At 43.4% G+C, this 22,787-nt stretch overlaps 1 protein-coding gene and 1 pseudogene across 2 annotated transcripts in view; one reads left to right on the top strand and one right to left on the bottom strand.

The window, feature by feature from the left end:
* Positions 1-17,852, bottom strand: part of CD247 (CD247 molecule) — an 87,491-nt gene extending 69,639 nt beyond the window's left edge. For both annotated transcript variants that reach the window (XM_054525995.2, XM_054525998.2), the window contains exon 1: positions 17,674-17,852. In XM_054525995.2, coding sequence (XP_054381970.1) covers positions 17,674-17,731 — 58 coding nt within the window. In that variant the 5' untranslated portion in view covers positions 17,732-17,852. The remainder of the gene's footprint in view (positions 1-17,673) is intronic.
* Positions 17,853-18,797: 945 nt separating this feature from the next.
* LOC100460075 (aldo-keto reductase family 1 member D1-like) lies at positions 18,798-19,978 on the top strand (annotated as a pseudogene).
* The last annotated feature ends 2,809 nt before the right edge of the window (positions 19,979-22,787 follow it).

Here is a 22,787-nt window from a genome sequence, read left to right as displayed (position 1 = left end):
CCCACACACACACCCATTTATGCAGGGCAGAATTATTTTGAGGACAAATGAGCTGTGTATTGTGATGTGCTGTGAGTTTCTGAGAATAGAAACTCCTATGACTAAACTCTCCATGAACAGAGCAAATCAGAGAATAACAGCAAATGCTTTTATCGCTCAGGCAGCTCAATCACATTTGGTTTTCCATTTCACTCTAGTAAGAGGGTTATCGGCCTTGAGGATACCCCCCAAGAAATGTGTGTGATTTTTGTTTTAAGCTCAGCCCCTGCACCATCTGCTCACTGAGGCCAACTTCCCACCCCAGCTGTGTGGCTGCCTAAGTCAGCCTGGTGCTATGGGATGGGAACAGGCAGAGGTGGGCCAGAGGCTTACAGACTTATTTTCAAACAAAGAGATGGGAAACTGGGAGTAAGGAGAGGTGGAGATATATATGGACCCAGCCATCTGACTTCTGATCCTATTGTTCTTTTTTTTTTGACAGAGTTTTGCACTTGTTGCCCAGGCTGGAGTGCAATGGTGCGATCTCAGCTCACCGCAACCTCCACCTCCCAGGTTCAAGCCATTCTCCTGCCTCAGCCTCCCGAGTAGCTGGGATTACAGGCATGCCACCACACCTGGCTAATTTTGTATTTTTTTTTTCGTAGAGACGGGGTTTCTCCATGTTGGCCAGGTTGATCTCAAACTCCCGACCTCCGATGATCCACCCGCCTCGGCCTCCCAAAGTGTTGGGATTACAGGCGTAAGCTACCGCGCCCGGCCTCCTATTGTTCTTAACCAGGGGTCATACATACTCCACCTTCCTGCAATGACAAAGAAAGTCAAGGTCATCCCTGTACATCTGTCTGGCCTATCCATCTGTTTTGTAAACAAGCAGGTCTCACTAGAATTAACTTTTTTCTTAACTAAAACACACTCACACAGTCTTCCCTTGCAATTCAGGGCTGAACCCTTCTCCAGTTTCTCAAATGCTTATTGGCTACAGAAAGCTGCAGAAAGAAATGGTCAATTCCTAGTGTCTCTTTCAAGGAGAACATATTTGCAGCATTTCTTAACTCAGAACAGAACTGGAGCCACCCACCCCACAGGTGGAGCCCTGGCAGCTGTGACCTGGAAACACAACTGTGTTTGTTCTTCCCTCACCAGCCAAGGAGACCAGAAGGCAGGAGGGGCCAGCCACAGCTGCCACCTTGGCCTCTCCTCTTCTCAGGATCCGTATGCCACTTCAGACCACTGTATGTGAAGCCGAGATGTCAGAGCTGGAGCAGAGAAGAGGAGGACACAGATAGAACTGTCTAAAATCCAAAACAAGCTCTGCCGCTTGAATTGCCACTCAGATTCATTTCAAGACTACAAAATGTGCAGACAATGTTTTTCTGAAGGGCAACCCCGGTGCTCCCGAGATGGGAGGCACCCTCCCTTCTGACACACATTTATTCCATCTTCCGGAGATGAGGAGGGGACAGGGCTGGCTCAGCAACCCCACAATCTCCGTCTGGGCCAGTCATCTCAGCAGGTGCTTGATAGGCAACCAGGCTGGAAGAGAATGCCTCTGCAGTACGCTGGAAGTGTCCTTCCCCTAATGACAGCTAGTGGCAAAGCCCTGTGCATTTATTGCATGTGAACGTGTCCTCAACACCCATTGAGCCACATGTGGTGCATGGCCATCAGCGTTCAAAACGAATAAATTGAGCCACCCTAGAAACAACTCCCCCAGATAGTCTTGGAAGAAGCTGGGAGGCATATTCCTAGATTTAAGCAAGAAATTACAATGTTGACTCAAATCAGAATTTTTGCAAGGGACTTGTTACACTGTGCTAGGGAAGGTTCACAATCTCTCTGTACCTCTGAGGTACCATCTTTAAAAGGATGTCTTACATTGAGTTCTGCTAGAAGCTGACCCTGAAACAAAGATTAGAGTATAGATAGTTTATTTTGAGAGATGATTCCAGAAACCATCGGTAGGTGTTACGGGTTGAACTGTGTCCCCTCAAAAGATATTGAAGTCCTAACCCCCTGTGAATGTCACCTTATTTGGAAATAGGGTGCTTTCAGATAATCAAGTTAAGATGAGGTCATTAGGGTGGGCTCTAATCCAATATGACTGGTGTCCTTATAAAAAGGGAAAAATTGGACACAGAGACAGCCATGCACACACAGGGAGAATGCAACATGAAAATGAAGGCAGAGATTGGGGTGATGCATCTACAAGCCAAGGAACACCAAAGATTGCCAGCAACCACCAGAAGCTGGGGAGAGGCTTGGGACAGATTCTCCTGCACAGCCCTCAGAAGGAACCAACCCTGCAGACACCTTGACTTTGGACTTCTAGCTTTCCGAACTGTGAGCCAATAAATTTTGCTCCTTAAGCCACTCGGTTTGTGGCACTTTGTTAAGGCAGCCCTAGGAAATGAATACAGTAAGAACATGGAAAGTGAGGCAGGTGAAGGGAGGAATCATTATGAGGCTAGCTACTGTGGTTAACAACTGGAACTTCATCCTGCTGGCAAGTCCCAGGAAACTGTGGAACAGCTACCTAAGCCTTACACAGGAGGGGTGGCAGCTTGCATCTGCTCCTGCAGGTATTCAAAAATGATCCAAGTTTAGGAGGTCCCCCTGGGGCATTTGTTATCAGGCTGAGGCCATGCCCTGAATTGCAAAGTTTCCTCCTTCTCCTTTTTGCATTAAATCTTACCCATTCAAATCCTACCTCCCAGGATGCTTTCCTTTAATCCTCTAGCCCAGCCTTCTTATAACTTCCTCTTAGAGCCCTCACTCTGTATTCTGCAGGTCACTTAATAGTTGTTCCCTGAAAAACCAGACGCCAAGAGGGGTGAAATTCATTTGCATTGTATTGCATAACCATATCTTCCTCCCTTCCCCCTGGGAACGTGTAATGCACATTTGCAGACAGAAGGTTTGGAAAAGTCCTGCACTTAAACAACAACAAACAAAACCCTTCTTCAGTGCACTTAAACTACTGTTTCCAAAATGTACATTCCTTCTTTTTGTAGTATAGTATTAACATCTTGCTGAACATAGATTGGGGAAGAGTGCCTTTGTTATAAACGTCACTGAACACATTCTTTAGGAGTCAGGTCCTTGGGACAAGGAAGGGTGGCACATCTGAGCAGGTAGCAATAGGGCCTGCCTGGGACCAGGAACCATGGGGCCAGGTGAGGACTTGGCCTGGAGGAGGGGTGGGCTACCAGTTAGAGTGCCAAGGGCCATGCCCCCCTACCCCCACCTCTTCATCTAGCCTGAGGGTAGGAAGTGAGGTTCAGGGATAGGGTAGGGGTTACCTAGAGTCACAGCTAGTGTTTCCTGGTTTTCTGGGGCAAAAAATCCTATTCCTACCCCCAGATCTTCCCTTTGCTAATTCCCTTCTCCATGTGGCAGACAAACCTCAACTCCTCCCTCCAAGTCCATGGCAAGCAAATATGAGGGAGACCCCCACCTCTGGGCTCCCGGGGTGCTGTGTATAGGCAATGCGGTTCATGGCGGGGGGAGCGAGGGCAGGCTGTCTGGGGCCAAATGTTGGCTGTGCTTCTGCTAGCCATGGACCCCCAGGGCTGAATTCCCCACCTATCAAGTGGGGACATCAATAAAAGTGCCACAGGATTAGTTGACCTAATGCATGCAAACAGCACATAAAACAAGCCCCAGTATCACACGTGTTCACAGTTACCACCCCTCTATCACTTTACCAGCCAGGCATATCCCTCTCCTCTAGAAATGTGTGAGTTCTTTGAGAGCAGCAACTGTAATGCAGCCCCTGACATACAATCACTTGCTCAGAAAATACAGTGAAAATGAATTAATGTGCAGCTATGTTCTGCATTTTATTTCTATCTCTGATAATATTTCTGATGATGAAATATATGATTAAAACAGGCACTCTTCACTAATAGGAAAATTACTTGTTTTTCTCTCATTGGTTTTAGTCTTCTCTCCCCAGCTGGCATAGCCTAACAGGACACACCATCACTAGTAAAGGCTAGTTTGCCTGCTAAGGCCTAAGATCAGTGGGTCACTGTCCTTATGGTCACCATGTTCCTGGACAGTCTCAGCAGAGAATCAGAGATGCAATTGATTTATTGGCACAAAGAAGCATTTATCTGCCCCTCCTTGTCATTAACGGGATGCTAGGGCAGTGGGGCAGTAGGAATCTCAGTTAGAATGGACTTCATTAAAAAGCCCTTAAAAGGAAATCCTTCTAAGGATTTCTTGCCTACCTTTTGGGATCTCATCCATTGGTGAACAACTGACAGGAAAATCTGGGTGCGTCTCTATTTTTGAAAAGTTAATAAATCTGTCGATTCTACAAAAATCCAATAAATGAAAATTCATACTCATGAAAACAAGTAGATTAGAAGAGTTCTCACAGTACCAAATAATTCACTACAGCTTTTCTTTAAATAACCTACCTATATTTACATATTATTATAATATTCTCTTGCACAAAACCTTCCAAGGGCTTCCTCTGGTGAGTGAAGTTTCTCTTGTACATAGCTGACATTTTCTATTCTTTTTCTTTTTTTAGAGACAGGGTCTTGGTCTGTCTCCCAGCCTAGACTGCAGTGGTACGATCATAGCTCACTGCAGCCTGGAACTCCTGGGCTCAAGCAATCCTCCTGCCTCAGCCTCCTGAGTAGCTTTTTGTTGTTGTTGTTGTTGTTGTTGAGATACGGTTTACATACCATAACACATTGTCTGAGCCTAGATATACTAATAATACATGGTATTTTTGTCACTTCTTCACTCATTAAACTTTTACTGAACATCTTTATAGACTAAAAGCACTCTGGCTATATTTACTTGTATGTGTTTGCATGTATGTGTGTGTCTATAGCTTTCTTGCTGCCTGCCTGCCTGCCTGCTTCGTTTCTGAAAGGATTCAGGTAGAAGGCTAAATTCATCTTCTCTGGAAGGCAGCATGAGTGCAGCTCATGTGGGGCAAGGCACAAGGGCTGCCCTTCGCCCTCCGGCAGCCTATTGCCCTGTAGGTAGGCAGGTCAGGGCCTATGGCACAACAGGGCAAAAAAATCTAACAACAATGGCCACTTGGCCTGCAGAAGCTAGAGTGGAGGCAGACCAAGTTAGGCTTCTCAGCAGCATTGACAGCTACCTGGTAGGGGGAGCGGGGAGGGGTTTCCTCACTGTAGGGATGATCCAATGCCTTTTTGTACCCCCTGAAACAGTTGAAGGCCATCCCCTTCATGGACAGGATGAGCTAAGGTGGCCCAGCCACCTGCAGCTCTTTTGTGGCTGTCATTCTAGTGTGGGGTCTCACCACACACACCTGAGACCCAAGTGGCTGGCTCCAGAAGCACCATTTACTTATAACAGGGCAGCTTGTCGGCCCAGAGGACAGGCAGCTAGAGCAAGAATCAAAAGTCCTGGGTTTAAGGGCTGAATTTGCCATTTGCTTATGACATGGCAATTCCTTGTTCTGTATTATTTTTCTCTAGGGCCATCATTTCTCCCCTGGTACAATCCAGAAGTGGAACTTGAAGGTATCTATAATATTTTCCAGGTCAAATATTTCAAGATTCTGACATACCAGCCCAGTCCCACTCTGGTCACAGAAAATCTTCCCAGAGAGACGCCATCTTTCTTTTCTTTTCTTTTCTTTTTTCTTTCTCATCCCCCTCCCCTCCCCTCCCCTTCCCTTTCTTTTTCTCTCACTCTGTTGTCCAGGCTAAAGTGCAGTAGTATTATCACAGCTCACTGCAACCTCCGCCTCCCAGGCTCAAGCGATTCTCCCACCTCAACCTCCCAAATAGCTGAGACTACAGGCGTGTGTCACCGTGCCCAGCGAATATTTTCTCTCTCTCTCTCTTTTTTTTTTTTTTTTGTATTTTAGAAGAGACAGGTTTTTGCTATGTTGCCGAGGCTTGCCGTCTACTCTTCTTATCACTGAAGGTAGAACTAAGTGGCAGCACCCCTAACCCCTACCCCAGCCTAATCATGATATTGCCACAAGCCACTTCTGACTACAAAGTAGCTACACTTTACATGAGGGACGCATTCCTAAAATTCTGATTAATTTCTCATAGGAATAAATGTAAAATCTTACATTATCTTGAATATTACAAACAGTGAGAACTTACGAATTTTTTAGATTGCATTTTTTTCAAATTTACATAATTCAGAACTCCATTAAATATGGCTTATTGTACGTTCCCTCTGATTTTTTTTTTTTTTTTTTTTGAGATGGAGTCTTGCTCTGTTGCCCAGGCTGGAGTGCAATGGTGTGATCTTGGCTCACGGCAACCCCTGCATCCCAGGTTCAAGTGATTCTCCTGCCTCAGCCTCCTGAGTAGCTGAGACTACAGGAGCACACCACCACGCCCGGCTAATTTTTTTGTTTGTTTTTGTTTTTGTATTTTTAGTAGAGACGTGGTTTTGCCATGTTGGCCAGGCTGATCTCAAACTCCGGACCCTGGGTGATCCACCTGCCTTGGCCTCCCAAAGTTCTGGGATTACAGGTGTAAGCCACCGCGCCTGGCCTGAATTTTTTTTTTTTTTAAACCTTCAAAGAGAAGGAATGGTGATTGGAGAGAGAGAGATGATGACCCAGGGTCAAAGTTGGTGGAGAAAGACAATGGGTTTGAAGGACTCTACAGGGAAAACATGGAGAGCCAGGTGAACCAGGCCTCTTTTCTGACCCCGTAGACAGGACCCAGCAACTCAATACTGTCTTCCTTTGTTGATCATTCCACACAGAATTTTAGATGGTTGGCCAATTAGAAGGTTAGATTTCTATTCTTTTCTTTCTTAACTGAAATTTATTCCAGGCTTGAATGCTGCTATTAAATGTTCAACTCCAAATTTAAAAATCTCTAAATAGGCCAGCGTGGTGGCTTATTCCTGTAATCCCAGCACTTTGGGAGGCCAAGGCTGGAGGATTATACAAGCCCAGGAGTTTCCAAGGCCAGCCAGGGCAACGTAGTGAGAGCCTGTATCTACAAAAAAAGAAAAAAATTAGTCAGGCATGATGGTGCACCTCTATGGTTCCAACGGCTCAGGAGGCTGAAGTGGTAGGATTGCTTGAGCCCAGGATTTCGAGGCTGCAGTGAGCTGTGATCACACCACTGCACTCCAGCCTGAGTGAAGAAGGGAGACCCTATCTTAAAAAAAAAAAAAAAAAAAATCCCTAAATAGCAAATTCTCTCTATCTCTTGGCATATAGGAGTCATTTTGTGCTCTTCAAAATGGCTGACAGGAATTTTCTGAGGAAGCTATCGTCTGAAACCAAACGAGGAATTAGGTCATCTTCAAGTCTGAGACTTTGTGTTTACAGCCATAGCTAAAAACTAACAGATGTGTCTTTCAAACCGACAAAATCAAGAAATTGTCATGAAGATCAGAAATGGCTTCCAAAATCTTACCCTCAGTGTCCTCCCCACCAGCCCCTTTGGACTGCAAGAGCTTGTGGCTATAACTCTATTCACAGCCCATTTCTGGTTTCCAAGTAGCTCCCTTTCCAACAAGAGATTACAAAGCTTTGAAAATTAGAGGCATCCCACCACTCCCACCCCAAAGAGCTATTCCGCGACGAGATGCTCCGTTGAAATGGAAGGAGTTTGCTTTATAGCAGCCTCCCTCATGGAATTATAGATGGGAACATTTAACAATACAGCATTTGCAATGGGCAGGTGAGAGCTGGCTAAGTTTTTAAAGGGGATTTCACAGGCCAGGTCAGCAGGGAGATGGATGGGTGAGCGATGGTGGGTACAATTATTTGACTTTCTGAGCTGTTCTTTTGAAGCCTCTATGTTTAATAGAAAGAAAAAGGATAATCCTCTTTGCCAACCTTTTGTAGCTCAATCTTTATTGTTCCCAATGAAACCCAAAGAAAACGGACAAGATTCATTTTGTCCAGAAAGCATTTGTGTATTTTATGTAGGTCTGGGCTTTGAAGTGTTGATAGTTAAGTGGGAGAAAAGACAAAGATTTCTCTCGACTCTGTGGAAATCAAAGGAGGAATTTCTGAAGCTCTCTCGGCTGACTTAAAAGTCCTGGGTGGTATCCCCCATATATGCTTCCTTTGCTACTAAACTCAGCATGGAAATTAGCACAGGCCCCACACAATGATGAAAATTAGATGAGACCATAAAGAAGTGAGCCTGAAGACAAATTTAGACTTTTTTGCAAAAATTGAGAACATGATTTCCGGGACCAGAGACACTTTCTTTTGCTTATGGGCCCTCAATCATTTAACCTTCATCTTCAAAACACTGGCCTGGCCAGTGGGCTGGTTGAGCCAACCATCTGCAGGACTGTTGGTTTGATTTGGGGCACATGAGAGGTGCTTGGTAAATATTTACTCAATTGGTAAGTCAAGTGGCCTGTCAGATGTTTTAAATAATCAGATATTAAAAATCATGGCTGGGCGCGGTGGCTCACGCCTATAATCCCAGCACTTTGGGAGGCCGAGGCAGGCGGATCACTTGAGTTCGGGAGTTCGAGACCAGCCTGACCAACATGGAGAAACCCTGTCTCTACTAAAAACACAAAATTAGCCGGGCGTGGTGGCACATGCCTGTAATCCCAGCTACTCAGGAGGCTGAGGCAGGAGAATCACTTGAACCCGGGATGGGGGTTGTGGTGAGCCGAGATTGCGCCATTGCACTCCAGCCTGAGCAACAAGAGCGAAACTCCGTCTCAAAAAAAAAAAAAAAAAAAGAAAAAAAATCATTATCCAAAGTAGGTCATTGGGAACACCTTATTGGATTGTTTGTCAACCTATTCCGAGGGTGAAAAAAAAGAAGATTAAATGCGTGTTTGCCTATTTTAGCCAAAATACATAGGATGGACACTGTGGGAAGAACTGGTGAGAATTTGGGGAGCTGTTGACATTTTCCGCTGACAGATAAGTGTTCCTGAAACTATCTGGTTGCCGAGTCTCTTCTCTGGGAACGCCTCACTCTAGGGAACTATTTCTGTTGGGTTTTTAACCCTGAATTCTGAGAACAACAATTTTCCACCTGCTTGTGTCACTTTAACGCTGGTAACAATGTCAACAGTGGGTCTGGGAGATCCCCATACATCTGGGCTTAGAATTAAGGGGTGAACAGGGTTTCCGCAGGTGGGGGATAGGGTGGCGTCTGCATTCTAAGTTGGGAGAATTGAGAGGAAGGAAGCTACAAAAAATGAAAGACCCCAGGCTTACTCGGAAGATGAGAGACCTCTGACGGGAGTCAGGCCAGACCAACCCGAAAAGTCTATGCAGCTATGAAGAAGACACTCACACCTCTCCATGATCCGACAGAGGTTTTCTTGTCTCCCTTCTCTGCAGAATCCCTGGAACATGATCTGTGACATCTCTGCCTTTCTGCTCACCTACTCAGAACCCAGACTGCCAGCCCTGAGCTGAAGTAACGTTTGCCCTTCCTTCTATGGAGCTGTCCTGCTGCCACCAAACTCCTCCTAAGCACACACACCATACATACAAAATCACTCACTGCTGCACATAAAAACACATCCCTGCAGATGCAGGCACACATCCATCAGCATACAGGTGAGCATACAATGCACCACACACACCAACGCATGCACACCTGCACATGCATGTCAGGACACACCTACAAACACACAGCACCACATGCGCCAGCATATGCCCACAGGGGGCACAGACGCCTGCAACCACCAGAGCATATGGGTAAATACATGCTGGCGTGCACATTGCCAGCACTCACACTGACCTGCAACCCCTGGGGCTTGGGCTCAGGCTCTTCACGTGATGGGTCACCTGGCTCAGCTGCCTTCTCCCTGCAGCAGGCAGCTCAGGCCAGTCAACCCAGGGGAACAGGTTGCAACCTCTACCCCCTCCCCCAGCCTGTCTTTTCTACTCTTCCCCCTATCATACTTCTCTCCCATCATGCCCAGCCCAGATGACGAAAGGGCAGGTCTAACTGAGGGCTGTCATTCGCATTCTGTCTTGGAGCCAGTACAATTTTGCATGGTGGGGAATTAGCAAAATACAAGAAGACACAGTAGACTCTAGTATCTACAGCAAAAGAGGGGAGTAGGGGTTTGTTCATCTTAAATGGCGATGTTGGTTTCCATTCTGAGCCCTCCTCCCCACCTGCCACGGCTTTGCAAAGGCAACAGCACCCACAGCCCATCACAGACATCCTGCTGCAGCACTTGAATACTTCCCCTCTTCCCAACCCTCCTCTCAGCCAGCTTTGGGGGTGGCCCACTAAGAGTCTCAGATATTCACATCTCCAGCTGTTTAATGCTTCATGCATTTGTTCTGAGCACCAGAAAACCATCTTTTGCTTTGTTCCAGTCAACAGCACAAAGATTTGCACTACCTGCGCCGAGCCTGCAGGTGAACCCCAGGCTAAAATGTGACATAAATAATTGTGAATAGATTATAGACATTTGTCATTCAAAAATAACTCTCCCAGTCCTGGAGGAGTTAGTGAAAAAACAAATTTCAATTCAGAGTCTGTGCGTGATGATGTGCTGTTCTTTTAGAGAATCTCATGCACATAAAACCTTTCACACCATATGGAGATCCACTCTTACCAAGCAGATTAATTACAGGCAATTTATTTAGGGCAAAACCTCTCAAATATGATTTAATTTACATTTTACTTATAACCTCTGCATACGGTGGGGTGGTGAGCGGTGCATACCTGCACACACAGGAGTGGATTGAACTGCAAATTGAGGCCCATCCCTCTCAAGAAGTTCCAAAATAGATACATTTTCTGAGAGTAAAATGGAAACAATGGATTTATCAGATTTGGAGAAAATGTAAGTTCTCCATTTAGAACCATGATCATACGTTCTAGAAAAACATATAGTTCTATATTAATAACCTAATATTCATACTCAGCAGAAAATGTATATTAAATGAGAATATTCAGCATCAAAATAATTATTTTTTACTGTAAAAATTGAGAGGAAAAGAGTAAGTGCTTAGTAAGGGGAATACCTTTAGAAGCAGGCTTCAGAATCCAGTCTTTGGGTATATGACGGTGCACGGACCTGGGCGAGTGGCTGCACACTGTTCAAGGTGCAGACCCTGTACAAGGGCCCCAAGAAACTGTGCTTGCGGCCTGGTTCTGCTCGTAGGCAAGTCACCAGACCTATGAGCCTCACTTTCTTCATTTATGAGAAGAGATAAATCCTGCTACTTTTTCTGCTACTTGCCATAGGATGGTTATGAGGATCCAGTAAACAAAGGCATGGAAACGCATCCCTATAAAGGGATGGCTGCACTCAGAGAACGGCAGTCTGGACTGGCAAGGGTCCTGCTTGTCTTTGTTCTAATGCTTTCTATTTATTCTTTTCTCCTTGAGCCTGAAAATTAGTTGCTGAGTAGCACAAATCAAAACAGGCAAGCAAAGTGGACAGTGCAAATGCCTAACATTTTCACCACTGCAATTTGGCTGCTTCGGGCAGTAATTTGCTTTCTCTTTAAGCCCATTCTCACCAACCGAAGTCCTTGCACGGCCCCCAATAAATCTACAGCCGACGCACAAGCAGAAGGGATGGACTTTGTCCTTGGATTTTTCACAGCAGAGGCTCCCACTTAGAACGTTAAAAATATTGTGATAAGGTGAGAGCCCAGATTTAAGAAGTATTTGGAGAGGCAAGGAAGAAGGAAGTTCAGGCTCTGAATTCTGAGAGCCAATACCTGTGGGGTGGGGTAAGGATCGGGGCTGAGTCATTAAATGTTCTTTAAAACTTTGTAATTTCAAGACCAAACACAATTCATTTTGTAGCTAAAAGGGATGTTCAACCCTCTCATAATTTCTTATCTCAGATGCTAAAACTAAAGCCTAGAGAGAAATTTCTGCCCAAGTATACGCTGCAATGCAATGACAGAGGAAGAAAAAAAAGCATGTCAGTCCAGTGTTCCCCCATTATTGCATTGGGAAAATGATATTCTATTTTGCAGATTGGGAAACTGAGGCACGCATGCTAATAGTTCTGGCTTTCCAAGTGCCTTTTGTGTTTAGGCACTTCCGAATCAGATCTCCGCTCCACAGTCCCCTGCGTGAGGAGGCACCATTGCCGCCATCTCACAGAGGAAGAACAGGGCTCTGAGGTGGGGAGGGGAAGGCTGCTCAGGACTTCTGGCTCCAGAGCCTCCTCTCCTTCCACCATAGTGCCTGCTCCAGAGAAGACACAAAGGCTTGGAGATGGTCACAGAGAGTTAGAGAAACATTTTCTTTCCTTGATGGGATTGTTTTCAACAGAAATCTAGAGTATCCTGCAAAATGCTGTTTTACTTTAACCTATTCTTTCAAATGTCATTCCTGGATTTGCCCAAGAAAGTAACAAAAGCTACATATGTAAAGATTTTATTGTAGGATTAGCTAAAATAACAAAAATCAGAAATAGTCCAAATGTACAACAATAAGGAAATAGTGAAGAAAATACGATGCATGGATGCTATGGAAGCTTACATAGCAATTAAAAACAATCACAAAGGCTAAACATGAAAACAATGCTTACAATAAAATATTAAGAAAAAAAGCACTTGAAACTGTTTTTTATGATGTTTTACGTTTTGATTATGATATGACTTATGTTTTTATGATAACTATAAAAAGATAGTAAAATTTTTTATACTTGTAAAAAATGTTGGATTGGAATATAAAGAAGTGAGAATGCAATATTATTGGGCCGGCTTGTTAGGAATTTTGAAAAAATTTTAATTAAATTTTAACTTCCGTCAGTGATTTTTATATCTTTATTAAAATATCTCAAACTAAGAGAACAGAAAAATGTTGGCTACCTGAAATATTTATTTAGTAACCTGGATCAAACCAGACTAATAGTAAGTATCTTGCTTTTTTTCTTTCTATATTTTGAGGAAACTGGGTGATTGGATACTGTGATTTATACTATAATCCAGTCTTTTTCTACTTGATGCCTTTCATTAGTTTATTTTTAGTTCATTAGTTAACAATCTCCAACAGTGTTAGCCTTGCTTATTTTCCACTTTTCTCCAGTGTTAAAGCCTAATCAGAAAAAATGAGCATATTTCTTTATTTTTAGTTATAATGTTAGTTGAATCATATGAAGTTATCCTTTTTGTAGATCTGAAATAAACAAATAGTGGAAATTTCATATGGTCCAACCAGAAAACTTTAATAATGGCAGGGTTTTATCTTAAACCATCCTTACAACTCATTTCAAATAATTCTAATCACTCAAACTGCCCTGTCCCCTCCACTGGTTTAATTTCTGGTTTTTGTTTTGTTTTTAAAATAACATTGTTTAATACTACGTTCTCTACAGGAAAGGTCCAAACAATGCCAATTCAATATACCCACCAAATAAACCATTAAAGTTAATTTAATCATATGAAAACATCTAGAGTTCCTTCATTCACTCACCTTTTAATTCATTAAACAATTCTTATTTTATTTTATTTTATTTTATTTTTTGAGATGGAATCTTGCTCTGTTGCCCAGGCTGGAGTGCAGTGGTGCAATCTCGGCTCACTGCAACCTCCGCCTACCGGGTTCAAGCAATTCTCCTGCCTCAGCCTCCCAAGTAGTTGGGACTACAGGCACGCGCCACCATGCCCAGTTAATTTTTTGCATTTTTTAGTGGAGATGGGGTTTCACCACATTGACCAGGCTGGTCTCAAATTCCTGACCTCAGGTGATCCACCCGTCTCGGCCTCCCAAAGTGCATCCAACAATTCTTATTGATAATTATTGCACATTGACTCTGCTCCAGGTACCATGCTAAGTGCTGGGTAGAGCTGTGAGCGTGACAGGGGCGTCTTTGTTTTCAGGGATCTTAAAGTTGTTTTTTAGACCGGAAGACATACTATGTACATGCGCTGACTAAAGCGATCATTTTGTTTTGATTAACAGGTCTAATGACCGGTTTAATTTTTTTTTTTAACCAAATTGAATGTTTGTTCAAAGTGACGAACACTTTAGTGTTAATAAAAATTAGCCTTGGCCCAAGCAGAGCTAAGAAATTTATTTTGAACTATTTCCGGTATTTATTAAATCAATTATCTGACCTATATAAGGTCCTAAGCCTTAGATAAATAAGGCTTGGGAGAAACAATTTCCAAAGTGCGTGTTTGGACAACTCTAACCTAAGAGAGTTCCCTCAGGGCAACTGGACCCTTCTAAATAAAGCACAAGACACAATGCTGGGTATACTTTTGACTGGAAAAGTGTATATCCAATAACAATTACATGTATTTTTTTAAAGAACAAAAGCAAAAATACAAAGAATTTAAAATTAAATACAGCAGTGGTTATTCACCTAAGCCAGAGCTCCCCACGACCGTTTCTGAGGGATGCTTAGCAGCAGCAGATGTGATCTCTAGGCTAGTAAGCCTCAGAAATGCTAAAATTGAAAAATGAAATAGCTCATTTGGATGAGCAGAGCTAGGCGATTGGAGGGCGAAACAATCTGATGGTGAAAATGCCATTGGTGAAAAATTTGTACTGGTATCACTTAAAAGCTTGCCTCACATTCACCTCCCAGCAATTTTAGCAAAGATTTAGTGTTCAAGAAGTTTGCATTTAGATACTCAGTCACTGTGCACCCGCAATAGTCCTTTGGCTTCAGGATCTAGGTGGCCACCCGGACCAGTGATGACTGGGTGGATTTTGTTTCTAATTCCTTTCAAAGTGATACTTTGAAACACTTTTGTCTATTAGCCTCATCTAAGATAGCTGAAATGTCAGTCTCCACAGAGGCAAAGTAAGTGGCACTGAGAAGTAAAAAAATCCAGCCAATCTCCCTGCCCCCTATTTGTGGAAATGGGGCACAGCCCCCATCTTGCATATATTTTTTCAGACATGTTTTTACTTCAGGAGAATAGTCCCCTACAGAGTAAGTATCTTTAAAAAATGAAAATGGTGGGTGTAACAGTCATCCTATGACCAGCCAGAGCTTTGCTCCTTGTTCGCTATCGGGCCTACTCCTGCTATCATTGCTATGTTTCTGTGCTGGTATGGGTGTGCCCAGAAATCAGAAGAGGGATGAGTTGGATTGCAACAGATGGAAAAAATGCCCACTGCTGCTTTATAACACATTGAAAGCAAATTAAGAATCCCAGCCATGGGTTTCCATCTCCTGTTTCTGGGTTTTGAGAACAAGAAGACAGTCCAAGATGTAATAATAGTAATAGTAAATACAATTTTTACTTATTGGCTGTCTACTATGTATTGGACACATTACATTACTTCTCATTGTCACATCTCTGCAAAGAAGGTATTATAAGTCTTTCTTTAGAGGTGAGAAAACTGAGGCCCAGAGAGGTTAAGTAACTTGCCTAAGGTTGCACAGCTAGGAAGCGGCAGCACTGGGACACCACCTGAGATTAGCCTGGCTCTTTCTACCACGTCCAGCCACCTTCCTAAAAGCAGAGCCGCTCACAAGCCTGGAAGCTTTGCATTTCCCAAGGCTGCATGTCAGAGCTGCATCTCCTCACTGATAAAAGACAAAGACCACACTGACGGCCAGGTGCATTCTTGGCTACTGCAGAGTAGGGAGTTAGAGGCACTGAGGGCTCTCTGCAGGCACAAGTCTGCTCATGCCACTAGGCACGCCATCTTAGGTTCTTCTGGCTTCAAGCCCTGGTGACTATCTTGGTAGATTCTCTCTCAGGGAGACCTCCTCATGTGGACAGACCAGGTCATCACTTGCTTTGATCCTAATAATCTGGGCATTTCCAAAGAAATGCAAATGTAACAGCTTAGTAAAAAGTAGACATTTAAAAAGGGGTGTATGCAGTGGGTCACTTAACTGAGCAAGAAGAGAGAGAAGACCTAACTGAAATTCTATGAGCGGCCTTTCCTCCGGGGAGGCTGTGGAGGTGTCCCCTCAGGCAGCACAAGCACCATCGCAGCCCTCGGTGTCGAGGCCTCTCTGAGTCGCGCCTTGCCTTACTGTACCTCGTTTCTGGGTTAGGATACTTGGAAAAACTTTTGTCTATTAGCTTTATCTAAAATAGCTAAAATATCAGTCTCCACAGAGGCAAAGGAAGTGGCACTGAGAAGCAAAAAATCCAGCCAATGTGCAGTTTTCTCCTCCTGCCCCCTATTTGTGGAAATGGGGCACAGCCCCCATCTTGTCTGCTGGGTGGGGTTCTGTTTACCACGCTTGGCAGCCACCGCCACCCAGCAGCCTTTCATTTTTCTTCCTAACTTCACTTTGCGCCTACCTTGGTCTCTACAAGCCGAACACAAATGGACCAGTGAGGAAACTGCAAGTAAAGACCCTGAAAGGTTATATGAGCTCCCTGGTGCGGTGTCTCAAGCCTGAAGCTCAGAGGCTGGAGTTATTGCCCTTGGCTGTCTCCCCTGAAGTCACTAAATTCCAGCGTTCTGGGTCCCCTTGTCCCCAGCACACAAGGATGTGCTGCTCTGAGCAAGCTCAGGCACCCTCACTCTGCCACACTGTGTGTGTGACTCAGACCCCACAAGGCTCTTCTGAGAAAACAGCTGTGACCTGACAGAAACCCCTGCAGCTGCACAGGCCTCAGAATCCCCCGAGGCGCTGGCCCGGCTGTGCCCGGCTCCCGGGTGGGAGCAGAAGTGCCCATGGCCTCTCCCGCCCTCCCAACAGGGCCCCTAAACAAATTCCCACACCAAGGTGAGCTGCCAGGAGCAATCAGGTGGGCCGAGGACATTTGCTTGCTCCACCTTCCCTGTTTCTTTAGATTGAAATTCAGCCTGCCCCGCTTCTCAGGAAGATGCCACGAGGCCCATCCCCCTGAGCAGTTTGTCTTGTCCTCTTCACTGGTTTTCTTCCTCGTTACCTGGGCTAGAAAACATGGTGGAAGCTAAAGGCTTGCAGCAAAGCTGGGCTCCCACGAACGGGAATGAGATGAGGAGCAAGCGCTCTTGTTGGCTGGGCGCTGCTCGTGGTGGTGACTTAACCACGCACATCGTCTCATCTGCCCCGTGTTCTGTCAACGCCGGGCCCTCTGGCTGGGCTAGACGGCCACCTAAGGGGCAGGTTGGGGTGAGTCACGGAGCCTGGGATGGTGCGTCACCCGGCAGCCCCAGGCGTGGGTGTGGGGACAGCCATGACAAGGCTGAGCCTAGACACGGACGCTTGGCCATGAGGTGGCGAAGGCGCTGTGGAGGCTGCCGCCCGGTGCTTCCTGCCCGTGCCCCTTTCCTCCTTGGTTACCCCACTTACTCCCGGGCTCATTGGAGTGTTTCAGGCCATGAGCTTGACTGACCAACAAAATCTTCTTTGTTGGCAAAGGAAGAAAGAAAGGGGCTGAGTGAGGGAGCCAGCCAGAGGGTGAAAGAAGCCGAAGGGACTAGAACGTCGCAGCACAAAACATGGCCTGGCTGACAATTTCCGATCCTGTCCAGCTTCTGTGAAACACTCCCTCTCCGTTTCTCTACGCTGGGCCTGCCTCCGTTGCTCTCTTGCTTCCTTCTTCCTTCCTCTCTTATCACTTGAAAAATCTGTACCTGGAGGAGCTGTGTTTTCTAGCAGCTGGCTCTGAACTGATGCCCAACTCGGCTGTGATGGAGCAGATGCCAGCACCGGGCCGGACCCCTCACTGCTCACTTGCCCATTGATTTCAGGAGGGCAGGATTCGAAGGAGACCCCAGCCCCTCACCACCCTCCACTACCCACGCCCACTCCCCTACACATACACAAAGAGTTTCTAGAAGTTCCCTGCCATCGACACGTCGGCCCTACCTGTAATCGGAAACTGTGCCTGCAGGATGGCCGCGGTGACAATCGCCTTCCACTTCATCTTGTCCTTTCCCTCAGAAAGAGGCTGGGAGGCAGAGGCTGAGGCAGCAGTGGCCGGGACGATTAGGAGAAAAGGAGTCTCTGCTGGTTTTATTCTGCTGCTACCTCCCCAGGAAGTGGAGGACTGTGGGGCCTTTGAGAAAGCACCTGCCGACAGGGCCAAGAAATTCTCACTCCCCCTTTCGGTTCACAGGCAGGAAGCCCTGGAGGTTTGAGGGTTTGGGGTGTGTGTATGTATCTGTCTGTCTGAATTTTGCTTTTTCTCTCATTTGACCATTGTTTTAATGTTCCTTTTTTAAAAAAATAATTCTTATCTAATTCCTATCTTGATTGGTAAAGTCCATCTCTAGGCAAATACAAGTTCTCAATGGATGTAAGAACATTTGCTGTTTTCCTAGACTCTCAAATATTTTATGGTGGCTGGCAAAATGACAGAACCCTGGATTAGAGTCCAAGACAAAAGTAGAGACAGATTCCTTGGGCTTTAGTGACATCTCTACCTACCACCTACTTGCTGTGTGGCGTTGAGTCAGTCACTCAACATCTCTAGACTTCAGCTTCCTTATCAATAAAGCAAAGAGCTGGAGTAGATCTGAGGTTGCAGATCTGAACTTGGCCTGAATTTGGATCATAGTTTGAAATACTGTAGCTCATATAGTATTTTAAACACTTGTGTTAGTTGTCAACATTTAAACATCAGAGTAATTTACAATAATAAAACATTAAAACCTAGACATAAACTTAGTCTAAAAATTGTAATATATCTATATGAAACAAACTTTAAAACATTGCTGAAGGACACTGAAAGGACGGGTAAATGGAAAGGCATACCCTTCTTTGATAGGAAGCTCTCTTTTAAGGAGACCACCATTCTCCCTTAATTAATCAATCTATTTCATTGAAAATACCAACAAAAAGTTTTAGAACAAGATAAGCTGATTCCAAAATTGATATGAAAAAAATTAATGTACAAGAATAGCCAATAATCCAAAGTCACAGCAATCCAATATAAAATTGATAAATTGGACTTCATCAAAATTAAAAGTTTTTGTGCATCAAAGGACACTATGAAGAAAGTGAGTCCTGCAAATCACCGCATACCTCTAAGTGATGGAAACAGCATTCCCGTCATCAGATTTGGTACCTACTCAGAGCCTAAATTGACCCCTAAGGGGGCCAATGACTTACTCATGGCCACACAGCAAGTAGTGGTAGGTAGAGATGTCACTACAGCCCAAGTAGTCTGTCTCTACATTTAGTCCGAGTCTTCATCAGTGAAGGTTGTCATTGGTCTGGGGTGCTGACACACTGATGAAGCCTACATATACCAGAATGAAGACACAGCTGGGGAGGCCATCAGGGGGGAAATAGCAGAAGGAAAGGTGCAGAGGAAGGATATCTTCTACTGTGGAAAACTGTGGGCTACAAATCACGACCCAGAGCTGGTCTGCCCAAGCCTAGAGAGGATGCTCAAGGTCCTCCAGCTAGATTGTGTGGATCTTTACATCATTGAAATATCCATGGCCCCTAAGCCAGAAGATGAAATCTACCCTATAGGTGAGAATGGCAAATGGTTATATCATAAGTCAAATCTGTGTGCCACTTGGGAGACTTCGGAAGCTTGTAAAGATGCTGGCTTGGTGAAATCCCTCGGAGTATCCAGTTTTAATAGCAGGCCAGCTGGAACTCATCCAGAACAACCCAGGACTCAAATCCAAGCCAGTCAGCAATGAGGTTGAGTGCCACCCATATTACACCCAGCCAAAACTTTTGAAATTTTGCCAACAACATGACATTGTCATGATTGCATATAGCCCTTTGGGGACCACTAGGAATCCAACCTGGACAAATATGTCTTCTCCACCTTCGTTAAAAGATGCACTTCTAAAAAGGTGCAATAAGATCACAGCTCAAGTTATTTTGCATTTCAACATCCACCAAGGGGTGGTTATCATTCCTAAAAGCTTTAATCCTGAAAAGATCAAGGAAAACCTTCAGGCCTTTGACTTTTCTCTCACTGAATCAAGGACATTGAAGCCTGGAGTGAAAATGTCTGCTTCTTAGAAATGCTCATGTGGTGTGATCATCCCAAATACCCATTTCTTGATGAATACTGACTTCAGAGAGTTCCTGAACAGATTCTCCCCTCCCACATGTGGAGGACCTTAGGGTGCATAGTTCCCCATGGACATGGAAATATCTGAAAAGTGACATATCTGAAAATATCTGAAAAGAGACATATCTGAAAAGTGGTGATGGAAACAAGCTTAACTTTTGTATAGTGTAAGTGATTTTGACTCACCCATGTTAAAGAAAAAATGTTTAAATCTGTTGAAATAATTCTTAGGAAATTATCACCTAATATATTTTATTAGATAAATGTCTTCTGGGTTCCAGACCAAAAACAAAACAAAACAAACAAACAAACAAACAAAAAACCATTAGAGTCCAGAAAAGACTTGAAAGGCAACAGATGACAACATGCAACAAGTAACTCATGAATGTGGGTAGTACCATTGTTAGTCTGAGTTCTTTAGCAGTCAACAGGACAACAAAGACAGCAGATGGCCCCCATGTGCCAGGGTGCTGGCAGTGACCTTGAGGACTTGAACCATTGACTGCAATACGGACACAGCCAAGATAAGATCCAGACATGCATTATTAACAAGAAAGTGATTTGCTGCACCTTGAGTAGGGAGAGAGGGCTAAGTGTAGAAAAGTCTTAAAATAGAGTCAATTAAACACCACAGTGATCAACAAAGCCATAAGGATTTCATTGTTGTTTGTTTCTATCCGATGTATGTTTGTTTAGCTTTTACTCAGCTTGAAGGATGCATACTTGCTGGTTCTCTTTTGCATCCTCAAAGGGTCTGAGTTTCAACATAACTAGTGGTCCTACTTGCATTGTCTTATATTGACTCTTGCCACATTGATCATAGAACCACCATTATGTGAAGTGGCTTGAAACAACCAACATACATAAATAAAACTCTGCATCATAAAGTATTACAAAGACGGCTGTTTTAAAAGAAGACATTTTATAAGGGGACTTTAGGAGACATATTGAAAGAAGAGGCTTTATAAAAGTACTATGCTTAAGTCTTTAAGAATGTTATTGGGATAGCTATGTGAATTTTGAGAAAATAGCAAGTTCAAAAGAACACTGGTAGTTGTACTCTATGTAAATTTTTAAAGAGAATAAAATTATTAGAATTCAACAACAGAGAAGTACCTATTTTCAGTTCAACTACAGAAATATATTTTATTCATTCATATTAGATCACTCTCACAGGGCAAGAGAGTTCTTCAAAAATTTGCTTTTCCAAGACCAATTGCTTATAGATAATCTTCAATGACCTGTACACATACATTTCTGAGAAAGTATCACTTAAAAACTTGATCTATACTGATTGTTTTCACTGATTCCGATGTTAATACTTACAATGCTTGTCCTCTAGAAAATACTTTGTTCACAAGAAATCGTAAAATATGATGACAAAGAAAGACAAAAGAAAGAACAAAGAAAGTGAAAAGACAACCCAACCCACAGAATGAAAGAAAAATTTGTAAATATACTGATAAGGGTCTAGGATTCAGAATATACAAATAACCCCTATGACTCAATAATAAAAAACGTAACCCAATTAAAAATTGGCCAAAGATGTAAATAGACATTTCTCCAAAGAAGACATACAAATGGCCAATTAGCACATGAAAAGATGTACAACATCATTAGTCATTAGGGAAATACAAATCAAAACTACAGTGAGATACCACTTCTCACCCACTAGGATAGCTAAAATAAGAAAACAGACAATACAAGTGTTGATAAGGATGTGGAGAAACTGGAATTCTCATACATTTTTTGTGTGTTATATAAATGGTGAAGCCCTTGTGAAAAACAATTTGGCAGTTCCTCAAAAAGTTAAACATAGTATCATGTGACCCAGCAATTCTATTCCTAGATATATACCCAAGAGAATCGGAAACCTAGGCTCACACAAAAACTAGTAAAGGAATGTTCATAGCAGCATTATTCATAGTGGCCCTAAACTGGAAACAATTCGAATGGTCACAACTAGGAATGGATAAGCAAATGCGCTGTATCCAAACAATGAAATATGACTCGGCCATCAAAAAGAATGAAGCACTGTTACATGCTGCAACTGGGATGACCCTTGAAAACATTATGCTAAGCGGAAGAAGCCAGGCACAAAAGGTTACACATTGTATGATTCCATTTATATAAAATGTCCAGAATAAACAAATTCATAGAGATAGAAAGCAGGTTAGTAGTTGCCAGGGGATGGGGAGAGTGGGGGATTGGGACTAACTCAATAGCTATGAGGGTTCCTTTGAGATGATGAACATGTTCTAGAATTGGACAGTGGTGATGGTGTGCAACAGAGTGAATATACTAAAAACCATTGAAGTATACACTTTAAAATGACACATTTTATGTTATATGAATTATATCTCAATACAAAAATAATGCTAAAACAAACACAAGAATAGTCAGGAAAATTCTTGCAAAGAAGAGTAAAGAGAGTGAAATAACCCTGCCAGATGTCAAACAATAAAAGGGGTGTAATTATCATACAGTACTTAGGGTACTATAGACTTAAACATATATGGTCAATTGGTTTTCAATAAAGGTACAAGAAAAATTCAGCAGGAAATAGTAGTCTTTTCAACAAATGGTGGTAGAACAACTTGATATCTACATGGAAAAAAAATTGACCCTCGGTTCATACCATACACAAAAATTATCTAAAATGGTTCGTAGACCTAAATGTAAAACCCAAAACTATAAAATTTCTGGAATAAAACATAGGAGAAAAATATTTGTGATAGAACACAAAAAGTAAAAACCATAAAAGAAAAAATTGGTAAATTGGACTTCATCAAAATTAAAAGCTTTTGCTTTTGTTCATTGAAAGACAGCAGTAGGAAAATGAAAAAGAAGCCAGTAGGAGAAATTATTTCCAAACACATACATCAGACGGAGGACTTATATCCAGAATATGTAAAGAACTATTTTAACTCCATAGTAAGGT

Source organism: Pongo abelii, chromosome 1 (assembly GCF_028885655.2).
Source record: "Pongo abelii isolate AG06213 chromosome 1, NHGRI_mPonAbe1-v2.0_pri, whole genome shotgun sequence".
NCBI lineage: Eukaryota > Metazoa > Chordata > Mammalia > Primates > Hominidae > Pongo > Pongo abelii.
The sequence above is the reverse complement of the archived record's forward strand: the minus strand, read 5'-3'. Positions and strand labels throughout refer to the sequence as shown.